We start from the raw sequence: 18,049 nt of genomic DNA on the forward strand, positions 1-18,049 counted from the left end.
TATCAGGCTAAGTGTTCTTACCGCAAATTTTAGAGGGAAGGTGAGGGAGGGAGGGATGGAGAGAGGGAAGAAGGAAGGGAGGAAGGAAGGAAAAAAGGAAGGAAGGAAGAGAGGGAGGAAGGGAGGGAGGAGACTAAAAGGGCCATACAATAACAAAGTCTAATAAACCTTTCAAAGGCATTTGAACATCATCCTGAAAATCATTACAGGCCACTAAATAATTTTAGACAAGAAAGGAACATAATGAGATTGATATTTAGAAAGATCACGCTGAATATAGTTTAAAAAATGGATGCATGTCGACCCATGATAATTTATGGAGCTACTGAAATTATTCATAGAAGTAAACAGGAAGTGGGTTCTAGAAACCTCAATAGAACTTATGACTAAATGGGGACTGGGGGAAAAGCTGTAAACATACTTAGGTGATGCTTGGGGTTCTGGCTTGGGTGATGAGGTGATGACTCCATTAGCCTAGAAAGGCAAGAGTGGGTAGAGATGGATGAGATGGGAAAGTGTGTGAGAAATGACCTGTGGAAATCTTTAGGGCTTGAGGTGCTCAGGGAACACCCAGGTAGATGGTCCTTTTGGTCACTGAGCTAGAGAATACAGGATAAGATGGAAACATATGAGTGAGGCTAGGGTGCCTATGAAACATCGACATAAATGTGTGCACAAGGAGATGGGCCCCATAGGTATGGACTCAGGGATAAGATGAGCTCTCACGAGCAGTCTGTAGTGAAAGCTTTTGGAATAATGAACTTACCAGGAAGATGATGAAAAGTAAGAGGAGAATTCAGTGAAGAACTCTGAGGATAGCTAACTTTTCACTGGGGAGCAGCAACATAGCAGCTTCGGACAAACATTGGAACAGAGATGACAGACACACAGAGCAGGGGACCAGGTGAGCTTGTCAAAGAAGTTAAGCTTCAAGAAAAGAGAGTGACCCAGGGTCTTACCCCTGAAAATGTGGTCCACAGACCACCGTCACCGACATCATTTAGGAATGTGTTAGAAATGCAGAATGAATCACTGGCCCCATCCCAACCCACTGGAACAGAATCTACATTTTGACAAGATCCCAAGCGATTAATATGCATTTTTCAGTTTGAGACTTTATAGGATCAAGGGTGTGTGCTTCTTTTAGTCTGGAGCCTAGAGAGCTCCGATTGATCTTATCTCTGGCACTAACTTTCTGTGTGGACTGTGTGAATGTCATACGTCCTCTCTAAAACATACCTTTTTCTCTTGAAAACTGAAGAGGTTGATCAAGATGATTTCTGAGATCTAACTAGAACAGTGTGGGTTATGGGTACTCTGTTTCTTTGCACCTCCTTTGTAGATGATTAATCCTACTAGTATAGTCTATTGTGGATATCACAAGTGCACATTTCCTTAGAGGAAATTGTACTATTATTCCAAAATAAATTCTATCCAATTTTCTATGTCTCCATAAGTAACTGAAGTGTTTTATGTTGTTTTAATTGACGTGTCCTTCTGTCAAAGCGGAACCATGTGACCTGAGCTTTCTCCTTTACTTTACCTGCATGGGAAACAATTACTGATTGTATTTTTTAGTAGCAGTAAATGAGTAAACTAAATTAAGTGACACATACAATGCAAATAATATATGCTTCTTCAACTCCCAAAGAATTCATAGATATAACAAAATGAGAGACGTCACTATTTTTCTAAACTACCAATATGTAAGAAGAGTTCTACATTAGATGTTTTTCTCAATTTCATTAATACAGAGAGAAATGTGCATCATAGAAAAATATCAAAGGATAATAGCTATATTTTTCCTTTGTAAATGCTATTTCAAAAGTACTGCCAGAAACACTCAGCACTCCTAAAAATTGTCTTTTAAAAAAAAAAGAAGTGCTCTACAGGTTCCCTTGAAGTCTCTACTAACACAGCTTCCGTGCCACCTACACTCTAGCACAACCACCGTTCCAGCATTTGTCTGTACCTCCACAGCCTACACCTCTCAACAACAAAAAAAAAAAAAAAAAAAAAAAAAAAAAAACACCTAAAAATTGTAACAGTAATTGGAGCTTTGGAAGTCATCAATGACAATTTTGTTTAATCTTTTAAAATCTGTCACTTAACAAGAAAAAAAACCTAATGGTTTTCTAATAAAAATAGCGACGACTGTAATTCACAGATGGTTTACTTTTACAGGAGTCAGAATGACATTAACATTTTAATCTCAGCTAGGAACACTCTGCATCTAGCAGTGCACAGGGAGAGGGCTCAGTTGGAGAACATTTTAACCTCTCCTTTTCTCTGCTAGTGAGAAACATTCTTTGATGTGAGAATGCCACCAAAATGAAAAACGTAGGTGATCTGAACCTCTGGTCTAATTTTAATGAATCTTAATTTATTGGATTTGATATAACACTGTAAGACTGATTATACAGTAACATTCATTCCATAGGAAAAAAAAATCAAAAATGGTCAATAGTTTTCTTTCGGTCAATGTCATTAATAGACAATGTAAATCCATGAAAATTCAGAATATATGTGATCTTATCTGTGTTTCCCTGCTAAAGAAGGATTCTTAAATTTGTATCTTCATTAATCCCTAGCATCAGTGAAAGTAGAGAACTGTAAAGACTGCATTCAGAATGGTTTCTGAGGAAGAACTGCAAAATATTACTTAACTGCTAATTTCATTGCTTTCAGAAAGACCAAACATTTACTACAAGTATAGCATCTCAAAAAAACAAAAAACAAAAAGCAAAAAAAAACAGCAAAGTCAAACAAATGCTAAAACATCCAATGAGTATCTCCAAATATTGCCAACCCACAAATAAATTATATAGTACAAAACTATATGAAATAAAATGGTCCATTGGATACCCATAAAATATGCCCAAGTAGTTGATTGAAGAATTTTTTACAAAATGATCTGAATGTAATAGCAGCAAGCACAATACCCAGGCATTGCAACAAAGTGTTTAGCCATGTCTTGATAGGATGCTTGTATTGTGACTTCAGATTTCCAACCTCCACCGAGTGAATCCGAAGCCCAGAAGCCCCTCATACCTTACAAAGCCCTTGGTTGTACCTCAGCAGTGCAGATTTGCATAGGCTACATGAAAAACCCACCAGGGGATTGGAGGGCAGATCCACCCTTCCAACTCCTACCATTGCGCATGTCTGCCTTCCTCTCATTTGTGCTTCAATTGCAACCCTGCTCCTTCCCAGCCATTATCCCAATCCGTGGCTCCCAGAAAGAAGTCCTTTTCTCCACCTCCAAACCTGACCTGACATGCAGATCTGCCCTGTGAAACCATCAATCCACTTCTCAACTACCGACCATCAAGAACTTCATGAAGTATCTAGTACATTCCAAGAAAAGTTCACTTCAACCTCTGTGTCTACTCTTCCTATAATTTACCCTCCATATCTGAACCAAAAGTATTTCCTGAATATACTCCATCCTGAGCTTCCCCTTTTCCCTACTTCCTTTGTCTGAGAGGAGGAGATGACAGGGTCAGCTAGTTCCTGGTTCCCCAGCCTATGGCTGCACCTAGCCATGGGTTGAGATAATGGGGATAATGGCTGGGAAGGAGCAGGGTTGGCAACTGAAGCACAAATGAGAGGAAGGCAGACACTTGCCATGGTAGGAGTTGGAAGGGTGGACCTGTTCTCCAGTCCCCTGGTGATGCCTTTTGATTTAGTGATGCCTATGCAAATCTGCACTGCTGAGGTACAACCAAGGGCTTTGTAAGTTACAATGGGCTTCTGGGCTTCAGATTCACTCGATGGAGGTTGGAGATCTGAAGTCACAATACTAACTGGTAGGCCAGTTTCACCCCATGTTTCTTTTTCCTTTTATTTCCTCCATGACTTATTCTATCACCTGCCACCTTCTGTGACTTACTTCTGGATTGCTGAATGACTCTAGGGTCTGACTTAAGTTTTCATTTGTCATCTTATCTCATTTTCACCCTAGAAGCTATCATCTGTCTCTGTGACTCACTTTATGCAAGGGCTTCACAATTCTTTATCTTCTGTTCTTTTTTTCTAATCTGAATTCATCCTGCCCACATCCCTGCCACTTGTGCATTTCAAGAATATATGTCCATATTCTTCAGGAGATGCAAATATATATAAGATGCAAATATATGTAATATATGTGTGTGTATATATATACATACATATATATACACATATATGTGTATATATGTATATATATACACACACATATATATATATAATGGTAAATATATACAAAGCACTATAATAGGATAAATAATCATTTATAGGGTGCTCTGGGAACACAAATAGAAGGTGTCAAAGCCCTAAAGGAAGTGGAAAGGTGGATATCAAAACTCTAGTAATGGAGATGAGGTTTGATTTCAGTTGTAAAGGATAAAGAGGAGTTGGTCAACAGAGAAGCAGCAGTTGCAGAATCTTCCAAACCTAAATGATTAATTGGAGTATTTTGCCCTGCCTTGCCAATGACCAGCTCAATAATCCATTCTTAGACAGTTTTCAGAATTCAAGACAAATTTCAAAAAATATTTTTTTAAAATTTAGATCTGGTCCTCTTTACATTTCCCAGCATATCCAAATTGCTCCCGGGAGAATTTCCATGTTTTTCCTATAGTACTCTTCATGATGTAGCCACCAATTACAGATGTAGCGTCTTCCCTCATCTGTGTCCACATAACTGTACCCTCAGATGGTTTGCTGTCTTCTGGTTCTTGCCTTTCACATGCTAGTTTCTCTGTCTCACACCCATCATCTCAAGATGCCCTGGGAAATTCCTGCTTATCCCTCAGGACCAAATGGCTTAGAAAACATGCTTCTCACTGAACCCTGCCTGATCACACCTTGATCACTCTTTTTTCTCTAAAGCTGTTTCTTGGACATAACTCTCTGTCCTGAGCATGGACAATTGCCAGAATCTGCTCACTGCTGACCTTCCCCAGTACACTATGTGCTCCACGAGGACAGAGGCCTCCTTCATATCCCCAAATCTAGCGCAATGCTCAAGATAAACCTCCTTTGGGTTTTTGAATGGCTGTTAGAAATGCCACTGTAAGAGACCATACTCATTTTGTCCACCTCCTCTCCTGCTGAGGGTCTCCACTGAATTAAGAGAGGGGAACTAGAATCCTGTTCTCCTGTTTCCCTTCCACAGGTCTTTTAGGCATGTTGCTCTCCTTCCATGTTAATTCCCCTAATGATCATTATTGATCCCATCCATTGTGGAGCATCACCAGCCATCATTCCTTTGGAGTTTTGTTTTGGAACCCAGGTTTGGATGAATTTTGTCTTTGGGAGTTAGTCTCCCACAATGAGTTACATCCCACAATCAATGATGAACAGGGAGGTGACATGTTCCCTCCTTTCCAATGCCTGTCTCACAGATTTGTTCTGCAGAGCTCACAGACAGGACCAACTGTTCTTCCTGTCGACTGCCAAAATAAGTCAGCAGTTGGGAAGGAGAATAAAAAGACTATGAATTATGGAAAATAACTGGGAAGATAAAATGGCAATACAATGAAAAAAAAAAGTAACAATCTCGGTAGCCACCCACTCATGTTACTGTCTCAAATTTCAACCAACTAAAAGAAACTAAACTAAATGAAGAAGAGCATCTAGTCAACCAGAAGGCTTTGAAGTAGACCAGTAGTTAAGAGCTTTCCCCATTGATCTAACTAATTAGCCTGACTGTCATAATGCATGATTCAGTCAAAATCTTTGGCAAAACTGTGTTTTATTAAGACAACAGATCATGTAAGGGAAGAGTTAGGTGGAAAGGGGCAAAGTGACAAAGTGTGTTTGGAATAAACTCCATTTTCATATGAAATGGCTCATAAAACATCTCTGGCCAACCATTCTGAAGACAAGTCTGACCTATAAACCTTTCCTGTACCTGATGGTGTGTACACACGTGCCAGCATCTGGTGGTACTGTGATGTATGGCATAGGCTAGGGGGTGTTATCATTTTAATGTCCCCAGTTCATGCTTGAGAGCACACATGTTAGACTTCTCACTTTAATGGTGTTTGTCTCAAGTGCTAAGAATCTGATTATAAACTTATTGCAAGTAATACTTTCCCTTTATCTAACAGAATATCATCTCAGAGCTTCCTTGGCACACCACATTAGGATTCACCAGGCTCTCCTGCAATTACTTATGTCTGCTTCTCCTAAGAGACTATGAGTGCCTTCTATGTGAGGGGTATTCCTCACACCTACCTCGGTTCTGTGAATTCTTCAAATAAGCACAACACACAAGAGAATTACTTAAAAAGTGTATGAATGTGGCTTACAGCTATGTGTTAAGAATTTTCTTTGGCAGCTGTCTTTATCAATATCAGTACGTTTGGATAAGTTCTCATGCCACTAGAGCTTGTCATAGAAACTGATTTCATGTCATGCTACAATTTCTTTTTCAAAATTCTGGAAAAGTATGTTCATCCATACTACTGTTTGTGCAAACATCCAGAAGATTGTTGCTCAAAGATGACTTTCTCATCTTTCTTGAGACTTTTAAACTTTAGTTCTGAAGTTCTATAATTGCAGTTGTACAAACATTTGATTTATAATAATATGTGGCATAGTGGGAAAAATTATAGAAGCAAAACAATTTTATGCATCAGCTTTATGTTTCGTTTGGTCTTTTGAGTATTTGTTTTTCTTTTTGTAAACTCAAACTCCCTGCTATGAGAAGAGGAAGGAAAGATGAGGGTCTAGCTCTAGAATGGGAGAATCCATTCATGGGGGTGCTCTTATCTTCTGACTGATAGTCAAGGCCAGTGTTTCTCTTTTGCACCACATGGTACAACCCACATCAGTAGTGTGTAACCATTTGCAAACAATGTGACACATGCAGTAAACATACTTATTACAACAAAGACTTTGGGATTTTGATCAAATGTAATAGTGTTTAAGAATCAGAGACATGTACTCTAATTTTCTGAGTTTGTTTCTTCTAATCCTCTGCTGGAAAAATATTTTGTCTGATTATTTTTCCATCATCATTTTGGTATCTTCATGCTGTTAAATGTTTCCCTGCTGTTTGCATTTTAGATGGGAGTCCGAAAAGTGTTTCTAAAATACTGGCATGCTGACCAACTCAATGATTTGTGCCTACAGTTGCAGAGAAAAATTATAACCTGCCAAAAAGGTAACGTTTATATGCCAACATTTCTGAATTTATTTGAGTTGTGAAATGCAAAATCTTTTAGTGCATCCCCAAGTTTAAATGTCGATGGGGTCTACACCCTCGTGGACCACTCTCTCGATTCCTGGATGCTATCTTCAGGCAAATAGTTTTTGGGTGTTTGGGAAGCATTGTGGCTTAGTTTGCTATGCAACCATCTCAAAATCAACATTTGCAGACATTGTTCATGTTTTAATTAGACATCCTTTTTCTGTGGGGCTCATTCGGATATGCCCCTGTGTGAATCGCTAATGGGTCTTTTCATTTTCTGATAATAAAAAGTCCACCTGTAATCCCAGTTACTCAGGAGGCTGAGGCAGGAGGATCCCTTGAGGCCAGGAGTTCAAGACCAGCCTGGGCAACATAGTGAGATCCCCATCTCTCAAAAAATGTCTTAATTAGTCAAGCATGGTGGGACGCAACAATAGTCCCAGCTACTCAGGAGACTGAAGTGAAGAATTCCTTGAGGTCAGGAGTTCCAGGCTGCAGCGAGCTGTGTTTCTACCACTGCACAGCAACCTGGGTGCCAGAGCGAGATCCCACCTCTAAAAGAAAAAAAATTTAAATTTAAGAAAATAAATAAAATAAGAAGCCCTGTTACATGCTAGTCCCTTGAACCGTCTCTGTTCAGATTTTAACACATCCAGCTCAAATAATGATCAAAATTCTGAACTTCATTCTAAGTTAAAACATCCTTCTTGGCTGTTCCAGGCCTGTCCCATCCTTACTGGGCATGGGACTGATCCCTACCTACTCAGGTTGCCTCTGGGTCTTCCAGGGTTAATGAGGAGGGGAAGTGGTAAGGAGGTGTCTTCTGATGAAGATTAAAAGTCTTCTAACGATAAAAAGACCTGCTTATGGCAGGTGTTCTGATGACACAGGTGTACTATGGCGCTGGTCTCCTCCAGCTGGGGCAGACTTCAGCAGCTCTCCACATACTCAGGAGCACTTCAGGGACTTCCTTCTCTAACTGGCAACATCCTCCTTTGGCCGGTCATTTGTAACTCACCCCTCAGCCCCTGGGCACCTTGCAGACCCTCTGTTGGAGTCTCCTTGTTCTCTCAGTACACATTCTTTGTGAAAACCACATCTGGTGCCCAAGAAACAAACTCTTAGACGGCTTCCTAGGCGCAGCTTTTCTCTAACAGAGCCTGTGTTTCCATGCAGGGGCCTGGCAGGAGCCATTGCCACAGCCCTGGCCTCAGAGATATCACAGTGCACAGTGGCCCCAAACCCCCAGGAGCCACATGCCAAGATCTCTGGGTGGCCTCCTGAAACCACTTTCACCAGGCTGAGGCAAGGGGAAGCCTTGGACAAGAGAGGGCCAACTGCTACCTCTTGGTAAAGGAGGCATCATCTTTCTAGTGTGTGATGACCTGGCTGCTAACTCTTGGTAAAGGAGGCATCGTCTTTCTAGTGTGTGATGACCTGGCCTTCTTAACTTCAATCTTCATCAGTGCAGGGGAGAGGGCGGGCTACAGGGCTGTTTTGGATCTCCCCCTTGCAAGTCCTATTTGCATGTTTGGCCCTATCCCAACCCATGTGTCCCTGGAACACCAGCGGCACCAACATCGCCAGGGATCTGGCTAGCACAGCAATGCCTCAGGCCCCACCCAGGACCTATGGCATCCAGAGCTTTATCTGCAGCCTCAGCTGAAACTGGGACAGGGAGAGTCTCATTTAATCTACCGCTAAAGACAGAACAGGGTATCACAAATTCTCCTGAAAACTTCCCTTAAATATAATGATAAGAAATTTTGCCCCATTAGAAATTTCTGTTCTATTTAACAAAGATTAAATTGCTATACCCTATTGACCTGGAATCGAAAAAATGAACAGAACTGTAATTACTTGTTCACTTTTCTAAAGATAAAAATTAAGAATGGTCTTAAAAGGTCGGGCGCAGTGGCTCACGCCTGTAATCTCAGCACTTTGGGAGGCCGAAGCAGGCGGATCACCTGAGGTTAGGAGTTTGAGACCAGCCTGGCCAACATAGTGAAACCCCGTCTCTACTAAAAATACAAAATTAGCCGGGCATGGTAGCGCATGCCTGTAATCCCAGCTACTCGGGAGGCTAAGGCAGGAGAACCACTTGAACCCAGGAGGCAGAGGTTGCGGTGAGCCAAGATTGTGGAGATCGTGCCATTGCACTCCAGCCTGGCAACAAGAGTGAAACTCTGTCTCAAAAAAAAAAAAATGGTCTTAAAAAATTACATCAAGATAGAAACCATAATCTCATATTGCATAAATGAAATAACGGATATGAGTATTTTTTAATTACAGGCTTGTAAATGCAAAGCATTAATTATTGATTTTTATTTTCATAGCTCTTAAAACAGTTCCCTCAATGCTTTTTGCTAATATTAAATTTACTCAAAATTTATATAATCTGGAACCATTTCCAGTTGTTGTTTTAAGAATTCTATATTTTTCTTTAAAAATGTCCAGGGGAAAGAAAGCTGTAATTTTTAGTTTTAAATTTAATCATTTTAATTTAAAATTATTTCTACCAGAAGTTTTTTCTCTGACTCTATATGCTCATTTTATCCTGGATGAAAAATATCTGTAAATTAAGACCTTACGTGGGCGGTATCTTAGAAGCAGTCTTCTGAATTTGTCTGAAAGACAACAAACATCAACATCCATTAGTGGCAATTTTATTTTTACCAGTTGCCCCTTATTGAAGATATCAATATTTAGCAACTGGTGTAACATTTTTAAAGAATTTTAAAAGGCTAGTGGGATGAAGTGTGAGAAAATGAGGTCTTCCGGAGGCGGGACAATAGACTCCGGGTGAAAGTGAATCCAGTGAATAGCTGTGCTGTAGTGGGAGGTCAGGAGAAGTCTGGCACATCCACATTAATCTTCTCTTTATTCCAAGAGATTAAACATCTTGAATATACTCTCTCACCCTTCCGAAAGCCAATGTCTCCCTTTTTTTTTAGTGTAACAAGAAAGAACGAGTGAACAGGCCAATTTCAAGTCTTCTGCCTTTTTCTCACTCAAGGTGCCCATCACATGGTTCATGCGTCTCCACTTTATTCCACATTTTATACTCCTGGAAGTCTCACTGTACCTCATACTGTTTAACATTTTTCCTTTAGGTTACTTCAGAATGACTGTTTTACAGTTAACTTAATGCAACTGCATTCCAACATAACTAAACCTTTAGTAGTGCCATCTGAAAAAAACGCTTTCAGCATTTCAGATATCCACATATTATTTTCCTGTTCAGCCATCATAGTAGAACATTCTGTTCAGCTTTCCACCAGCTACTCAAGTAAAGACATCAAAGTTAATATCATAGGTACCCCTCATATTTGTTATTTTATAACCATGAACTATTTTAAAGCACTTAATATTTTATAGGCTTCTTCCTTTCCCAAGGGCAAAAATAAAGTGTCTTTGCTGCAGACATTGGCTTTCCTGAAATTATAACTCTTCTATAATCTTAACCAACTCCTTATAATCCTAGAAACTTTTAAAATTGGGAGAGACAGAATCACAAAGTTTGAAAAGACTCTAATCAGAATTCCTCTACCTGCACTTGTCCACTTCACCCATGAGAAGGCGTCACTGTGCTGGCCTTGTACACACTCAGGGCCCAGGAAGTAACTCTTTCATGAGGCAGCCTGATCCACTTCCACCCTGTGCTAATTGTTAGAAAGTTCTTTCTAACACTGATTGCAAATATGCTTCCCTATGACTTTCTTGGTTGGTGATCTGCCCCCTGGAGAGTTAGAGATTATGTCTGTGTAACTGCAGGCTAAGGAAATGTAGTTTGACCTCCTAAGCTTGGGGACATATGAGCCCGGGCTCTACTATTCCTTGGTTGTGTTGACCTGGAGGAACTTTCTTAGTTTCACTAAGAGAAGTGCCATTGTGTCTGAAATTGAGATAGCGGTATATTTTGTCATTGAGTTTCAGAATTGAATGATGCAATAGAGTGTCTTACACACAGAGGTCCCTTTAAATGGTGGTCTTTTATTTTTAATTATTGTATTTGTTACTGACATATTGATTTCAAAGCATTTTCACTCATTTCCCCCAACTTTTACACATTTTTCTAGCCGTCCTTTCCCAGAGAGCAGGATGGATGTCCTATATTTATACACAATCTTTTTCCAGAGTCTTAAATATAGTGTTAATTTCTCTAAGAATTAAATCATAATCTTAGAAACAATATATGCATGATATTTCCAAAGACAAACCCCATAAGCCTTAGGTGTTTATGTAATAATGTGATGTAATGAAAGATGATTTGCACATCCCAAAATGCTGCAGTTGGAGGCACACCCCAAAATTCTGTGGGATTTAGAGCTAGTTCTTTCCCATCAATTTAACTCCAGTCCATCAAAGTCCAGCTTGTGTTACCAAAAACCACGTGGAGGCCTTTATCATCAATATATTGCCTGCAAGATCTCATTCAAGTCAAAGAGCTTTGCCTTTAGTGTTATCACTGCTGATTTAGATAAATTCTTATTCTGGGTTAAATGTACCTTATTCTATAACTGCTCAGAGATAAGTATATTGTGATTTTTGTTTGTGCATGTCTGAGTTTTTCACTTTTCCTCCATTTACTAACCCATGATTCTTCTATAAAAGTTATCAGAGGATTTTTAGCACGCCAGCACCTGCTTCAGAAAATGAGCATCAGACAACAAGAGGTGACTTCTATCAATAGCTTTCTGCAGAACACAGAGGACATGGGGCTGAAAACCTACGATGCCCTGGTCATTCAGAATGCTTCAGACATTGCCCGGGAAAATGACCGGCTCCGTAGTGAAATGAACGCTCCCTACCATAAAGAGAAGTTAGAGGTCAGGAACATGCAAGAGGAAGGAAGCAAAAGGTAAAGGCAGAGAGCATGCAACTTTAATTACCTTTGTGATTGATTCAGTGGAGTCATGAAAATTCAAATAGCCCTTAATGCAGAGTTCAATCAAATATGACAGGAGTTACAGGAACAGGCATGCGTGGTTTGTTATTTGAAATGGCAGCAGTCTAAAAAGATGCTTTCCTGTGCTGTCTTCCCACGAGTTCAAGGCTTTCTGTGTTCCTTCATTCATATGTGATGACGACTGCCTCTCCTGCCATGCTTGTGTCACTGAACTACCTCAAGCACACTCTAGTTCTAAAGCATTTACTGTTTCTGTATTAGCAAAAATATATAGCTTGGCTGTTGACATTTTTACACAAGTGTTACGGATATAAGGCTGGCTTATAGAAACTTCTGGAAATCTGACCCAAAAAATGGAGATACCACTCTGAAAACATGGAAGAAGTGAACTCAATAGATAGATTGTAAGTGTATTATATATCCCTGTGTAAACTGTCACATCTCTCTTTACCAATAAAGCAAGCTTTGGGGAAAGCTTTGTATTTAAAAGTTCACTTTAAAGGCTTAGCTTAAAACAGAAATGTGACGATCACCTGGTCCTTCTCCATTTGATCATTCTCCTCTCTCTGTGAATGATGAAGACACCCGTGAATCACAACACCCCTAAGAGGGAGGGCAAGGAGCTGCTTCCTTTGGACCTTAATTCATCGTCAGGGAGATGTTTGTTTTGCTATAGAAACTTGGTAATATCTTGTTGTTTCTCACTGAAAATGACTCTCCTTTCCCATTTCTGCCGATGTCAGTTTTTTTTATTAAAGTGGAAATGGCAATGTGTATCTTGTTAATTAGCTTCAAATATCTCAGTGATTAAATACTGAAAAAAAATCCCCTTTGTACGGAAAAAAAGACTGTAATTAAACATTACAGGAAAAACAAATTATCCACTGAGTGCCATGCTTTCATCTTCAGCTATTTCATTTTCTACATGGGCGGCTGGCTCTGCCTTGTGGTAGATTCTAGCCCTGTTGGTGTTCTGCCACAGAAAGATATAATTATAAAAACAAACGCTTGGAAACTCCTTGTAGAGTGAATGCATTGGCATCTTGCTAGCACATGATTACGTTGACATGTGAAGCCAGAAGAAATTTTTTAAAGCAAGATAACTATTAATTTTATATGACTTCCAAAATAATATTTATTATTTTCTCTGCTGGAACTAAACGGCCACCCCAATTTCTCAATTTGATTATGTATGTATTTTCCTGATACAAAATTAAGTGAAGAAGTATTTGTCTGTTTATTTACTGAATACCAGCAGTTTACTTGGCACTGGACAACCATATGGAGTCAAGGAGGAGAAATAATAGCTCTGCACATAATTAAATAATTTCTGGTAGAATTTAAGTGGCAAGAAAGAGAGTAATGGGGAGAAAGAGAACACTGAAATGTAAATTTCTGAGAGTTTTAAGTAGCGTCTACCCTCTTGCAAGGGGAAATGGTGATGAACTCCCAGCATTTGATGCATCAGTAACTCTCTATTAAGATGGATTTGCCAGAAATTATCATTCAGATTGAAATTCTGGTTTTTTGATTTGCTTAATAATCAGAGTGTGAAGAATTCATTCAGTGAGTGCCTGATGGAAAATGCGAAGGCCCTTAAGTAGTGTTGCGTTTGTGTGAGAATGTTTAAAAAGTAATCATGATGGATATCCCGCGGGCTCATGTGCTTTTCATCACAAAGCCGGAGCCAGAGGACGGGTGGCCTTCTCTGGACCAACTGGTCACCAGAGGGCTGCACACGTCCTCCAGCCACAGCAGGAAGGGCTGCTTGCCAAAAAGCCGTCGTTATGTCTGCTTGAGCAGGTTCCTTGTTACCGGAATAATGCATCTGGGCCTCTCTGGCGTGGTGCTGTTTGTGTTTTGTTTCCCCCCTAAGAACCGATGACAAGAGTGGACCCAGGCATTTCCACCCCAGCTCCATGTCAGTCTGCGCGGCCGTGGATGGCCTGGGCCAGTGGCTCGTTGCCCCGTCCATCTGGTCTCCTTCGCTGCACTCGGTGTTCAGCATGGATGACAGCAGCAGCCTCCCGTCTCCACGGAAACAGCCCCCGCCCAAGCCAAAGAGGGACCCCAACACCCGGCTGAGTGCTTCCTATGAGGCCGTGAGCGCCTGTCTCTCCGCGGCCAGGGAAGCGGCCAACGAAGGTCAGCCCTGGGGAGGGACCCAGCCTCGTGTTCCGGGCTCGCGCATGCTCTGACTTCGCCTTGGGGCGCCCATGGCAGTACTGTGGCCCTAATGTATTCTTAATAGAAATAAATCCAATTGTTGGCTTGCCAGCAGCTCTTAATCATTAAATATAAATAATATTTATTCAAATCTCTAAGCCTCTTAGGGAAAAGCTACTTACATGGCATTTCCTTAACTCCCATCCCCACCCTGCCTCCAAAGAGCAGTATCAAATCAATTCAGAAAGTCGGCAGCTATTCCATGTAAAGGTTCACCAATGAGAAAGTAAAAACAAAAACAAAAAAACTGCATAAGGCATTCCAGTTATCACAATCTAATAAAAAATTAAGACTGCTTCATCATATGATAGGTGAAATTATTTACCCATAGGAGAGTCATCGTGCAGGAAACTTCTGTTAGGAAAACTTTCGAGACTAGATTATAAAAGTTTCTGCATCCATTGTCTAGAAACAGGGATGCTCAAAAGGGAACATAGCAGTTTCTTCTCAGCCAGATCTCATAGATCAGTAATGAGACAATTACTGTTTAAATATTAATTTTAAGAATGGTGAAAAATAAAGGAAGTGCTTCTTAGCGGAACACTTAGAATTTAACAGATTCTATTGATCACCCGCTATGCATCAGGCTCTATTCTAGGCATGTCTGTCTCTTTCTTCATGGAGTTTACATTCTAGTGCGGCAAAACAGATGGTAAACATAATACAACAGTAAATACTTTAGAACTGGATTGTTGCTGCTGAGAGAAATACATAGACCCAGGGTAGTAGTACAGGATGGAAGAGAGGTTCAGATTCTAAATGAAACGGCTGGGTAGAACTCGCTAGAAAATAATATCTGAGAACATAACATGAAACACAGTTCCTTCAGTAAATAAATGACCCCAAATACAAAAACACAGCAAATCCATAAGCTCAAACGTTGGGATGACTGACACCAAGAAGATAATAGGAAGACATGGGGCAGAGGACTGAAGCAGTAAGTCCATCCTAGCCAACTTCTTTTTTTCTTCAAATTTATTTTTAATTGACATAAAATTGTATGTTTTTGTCATGAACAACATGTTGTTTTGAAGTATATGTACATTGTGGAATGGTTAAATCTAGCAAATTAACAAATCCATGCCTCACACAGCTATCATTTCTGTGCTGAGAGCACTTAGTGTCCACTTTTTTAGTTTTTTTTTTTTTTTTTTTGAGACGGACTTTCACTCTTGTTGCTTAGGCTGGAGTGCAATGGCACAATCTCAGCTCACTGCAACCTCCGCCTCTGGGGTTCAAGTGATTCTCCTGCCTCAGCCTCCGGAGTACCTGGGACTACAGGTGCCTGCCACCACGCCCAGCTAATTTTTGTATTTTTAGTAGAGACAGGGTCTCACCATGTTGGCCAGGCTGGTCTTGAACTCCTGACCTCAAGTGATCTGCCTGCCTTGGCCTCCCAAAGTGCTGAGATTACAGGCATGAGCCACTGCGCCAGGCCTTTTTTTTTTTTTTTTTAGCATTTTTTAAGAATACAATATATTGTCATTAACTATTGTCACCATGCTGTACACTCTTCAAAGTGCTTTTTATTAGTGGCATTAAGAAAGAATAGACCTTTAGGATATTTTTTACTTACAAAAAGTTACTGTCTTAGTATATCAGCCATGTTTCAACAATGCTTAGATCAAAGCAGAGGAGAAATTCCTAAGACTATGGGGAGGAGAATCCAAATGTTTGTCTTTAGAGTCCTGGTGATAAGGACAACAAGAAAATCTGTAAAACGACGTTAGATGAGATCGTCCATAGGAAAGTCTTCAAAGTGGACATTGACGTGGGCTTAGATATAAATTAGAACAGGACCGCCAAAGATATGAGGCATTCTCCCCCGGTGCCACATATACCAGGAGAAGCCCAGGATCTGAGGGAGCCACCAGCACCCTCCCTGAGAAAGCGGGGAGTGTCCCGTGGCCACTGTTCCTACTTTCAGGCCTCCATGTTAGATTTGCGGCCCATATCTCAAGAAGGTGTGATTAGAATAACAAGAAAGATTTTTGGCAGTTTGCGTGAGGAAGATGGTATCTAAAATGCTAAGACCGATAAGATGGAGAGGGTGCGAAATTAAGACTCCAGATAGTACCAGACATTAAAAAAACAGTAATGAAATGTGACTGAAAATTGCAGCAAATACAGAATGGAGCCCCATCCAAGCTTGAACCCTGGAAACAGGCTCTAGAAAGTTGCATAAATAGGCTTCAGAATACCTTGTAACATCTAGAAAAAGCTAAAGGTTTGTGTGCACCTTAAAACACCACTGCCCTGGAGTAATGAGGGGACCACTTTGTCACATGTTATGAAGGGAGATCAAATAGTGAGGAAGAAGCTGACGTCAGAGAGCTCTCTCCTATGGGCAGCAAAAAAAAAAAAAAAAAAAAAAAGTCAATTAAAATAAAAGTTAGGAACCATAGGAGATAGATATATATATATATATATATACACACACACATGTATATATCTATACACACACATAATATGAAAGCAAAGCGACCCCAAAAAAGATTAATAAAGAAGACAGCTATCATAACTCTTAAATTCCTTATTACATGCTATCAAAATACATCATGTGATAGCATTAGGCATGCAAGATATTTATGTAAAATTTAGTTTCTTGGATCCTAATTTTGTCTCATATGTGACTATAAGGTACTTAGAGATGCGTTTGGTCCACTGTGTCCCACCCTGGTGAGCAGACCTTTCAGAAGCTTGTCAAAGGGCAAGTGTATGCATTGTTTCCTTTTTACCATCTACATTATCTGTTCTTTCTTACAATACATAATTCTTCATGCTGGTTACTTTACAACCACCACCACAAAAAGAAAGTCTTTGATCTCCTGCAACTAGAGATGTATTTCTGCATTCTGGCATGCGCTCTCAATACTGTATATTTTTAAGAATAAGACAATTAACCAGCTTAAGCTGCTTGAGCATGCTTGCTGATTAGTTTTTACAGCATTAGGGAGTCAGAGAGGGCAAGCGCAGGAGCTTAGCCACTCAGTCTGTCAGTGGTCTGGGTTTGTAATCCATGATCGCAAAGGTAGCTCCACCCACACGTGATAAGCCAGCTGTCAGACAGGGTTCTGGTCCCTTCTGTGCCATTATGTCAGGAGCTGAAGGTGGTTGAGTTAGGACAGTGATGAAATTGATCCTAGCGTGTTAGACATCTCCCTCAGTCCAACACAATCCGAGTATAATCTAAGTCTTTGTTGTTCAATGCAGTAGCCACTAGGCACACGTGGCCAATTAAGTTTAGAGTAAATAAAATTAAATACAATTTTAAATTTCATTCCTCCATCATCAGTCACTTTCCAAGTACTCAGTAGCCACAGGGGTAGAATTTTTCCATCATCACCGAAGCTTCTCTTAGACAACCCTGATTCTAAATGCTTTGTGTGTCTACCAAGCGGTGATTCTGAATTTTTTGCATCTAGTAACGTGTCACAAAATTATTCTCCTTTCTGTCAAAAGATAGGAAGAACATTTGATCACTATTCTAAAATGTTTGGTGAACCTTGGTTTCGCAGGATCAAGGACTACGGCTGAAGTTGGTTTTGTACCTGAGCCATCCTTTTTGGCATGTTAAAAAATCAAGTTCAAGTTCTTTTCCTTTACAATTAAAGCTGCGAATCAATTCAGATGGTTACAGAGTGAAAGGAGATCTGATCAGAGACCAGGGGCCAAGGATTTTAGGGTGACCAGCACCACGGTCACTTCAAAGTTGTCTTTGTATTTATTCTTGT

At 40.2% G+C, this 18,049-nt stretch overlaps 1 protein-coding gene across 4 annotated transcripts in view; it reads left to right on the forward strand.

Moving 5' to 3' along the window:
- MYO16 (myosin XVI) overlaps positions 1-18,049 on the forward strand; it is a 711,002-nt gene that overhangs the window by 616,447 nt on the left and 76,506 nt on the right. For all 4 annotated transcript variants that reach the window (XR_008538898.2, XM_054665553.2, XM_054665554.2 and 1 more), the window contains exons 29-31: positions 7,057-7,153; positions 11,795-12,041; positions 13,966-14,234. Coding sequence is in view for 3 of the 4 variants with exons in the window: in XM_054665553.2 (XP_054521528.2) it covers positions 7,057-7,153; positions 11,795-12,041; positions 13,966-14,234 (613 nt within the window). In the remaining variant the exon portion in view is untranslated. The remainder of the gene's footprint in view (positions 1-7,056; positions 7,154-11,794; positions 12,042-13,965; positions 14,235-18,049) is intronic.

This window comes from Pan troglodytes, chromosome 14, assembly GCF_028858775.2.
Source record: "Pan troglodytes isolate AG18354 chromosome 14, NHGRI_mPanTro3-v2.0_pri, whole genome shotgun sequence".
Lineage (NCBI taxonomy): Eukaryota > Metazoa > Chordata > Mammalia > Primates > Hominidae > Pan > Pan troglodytes.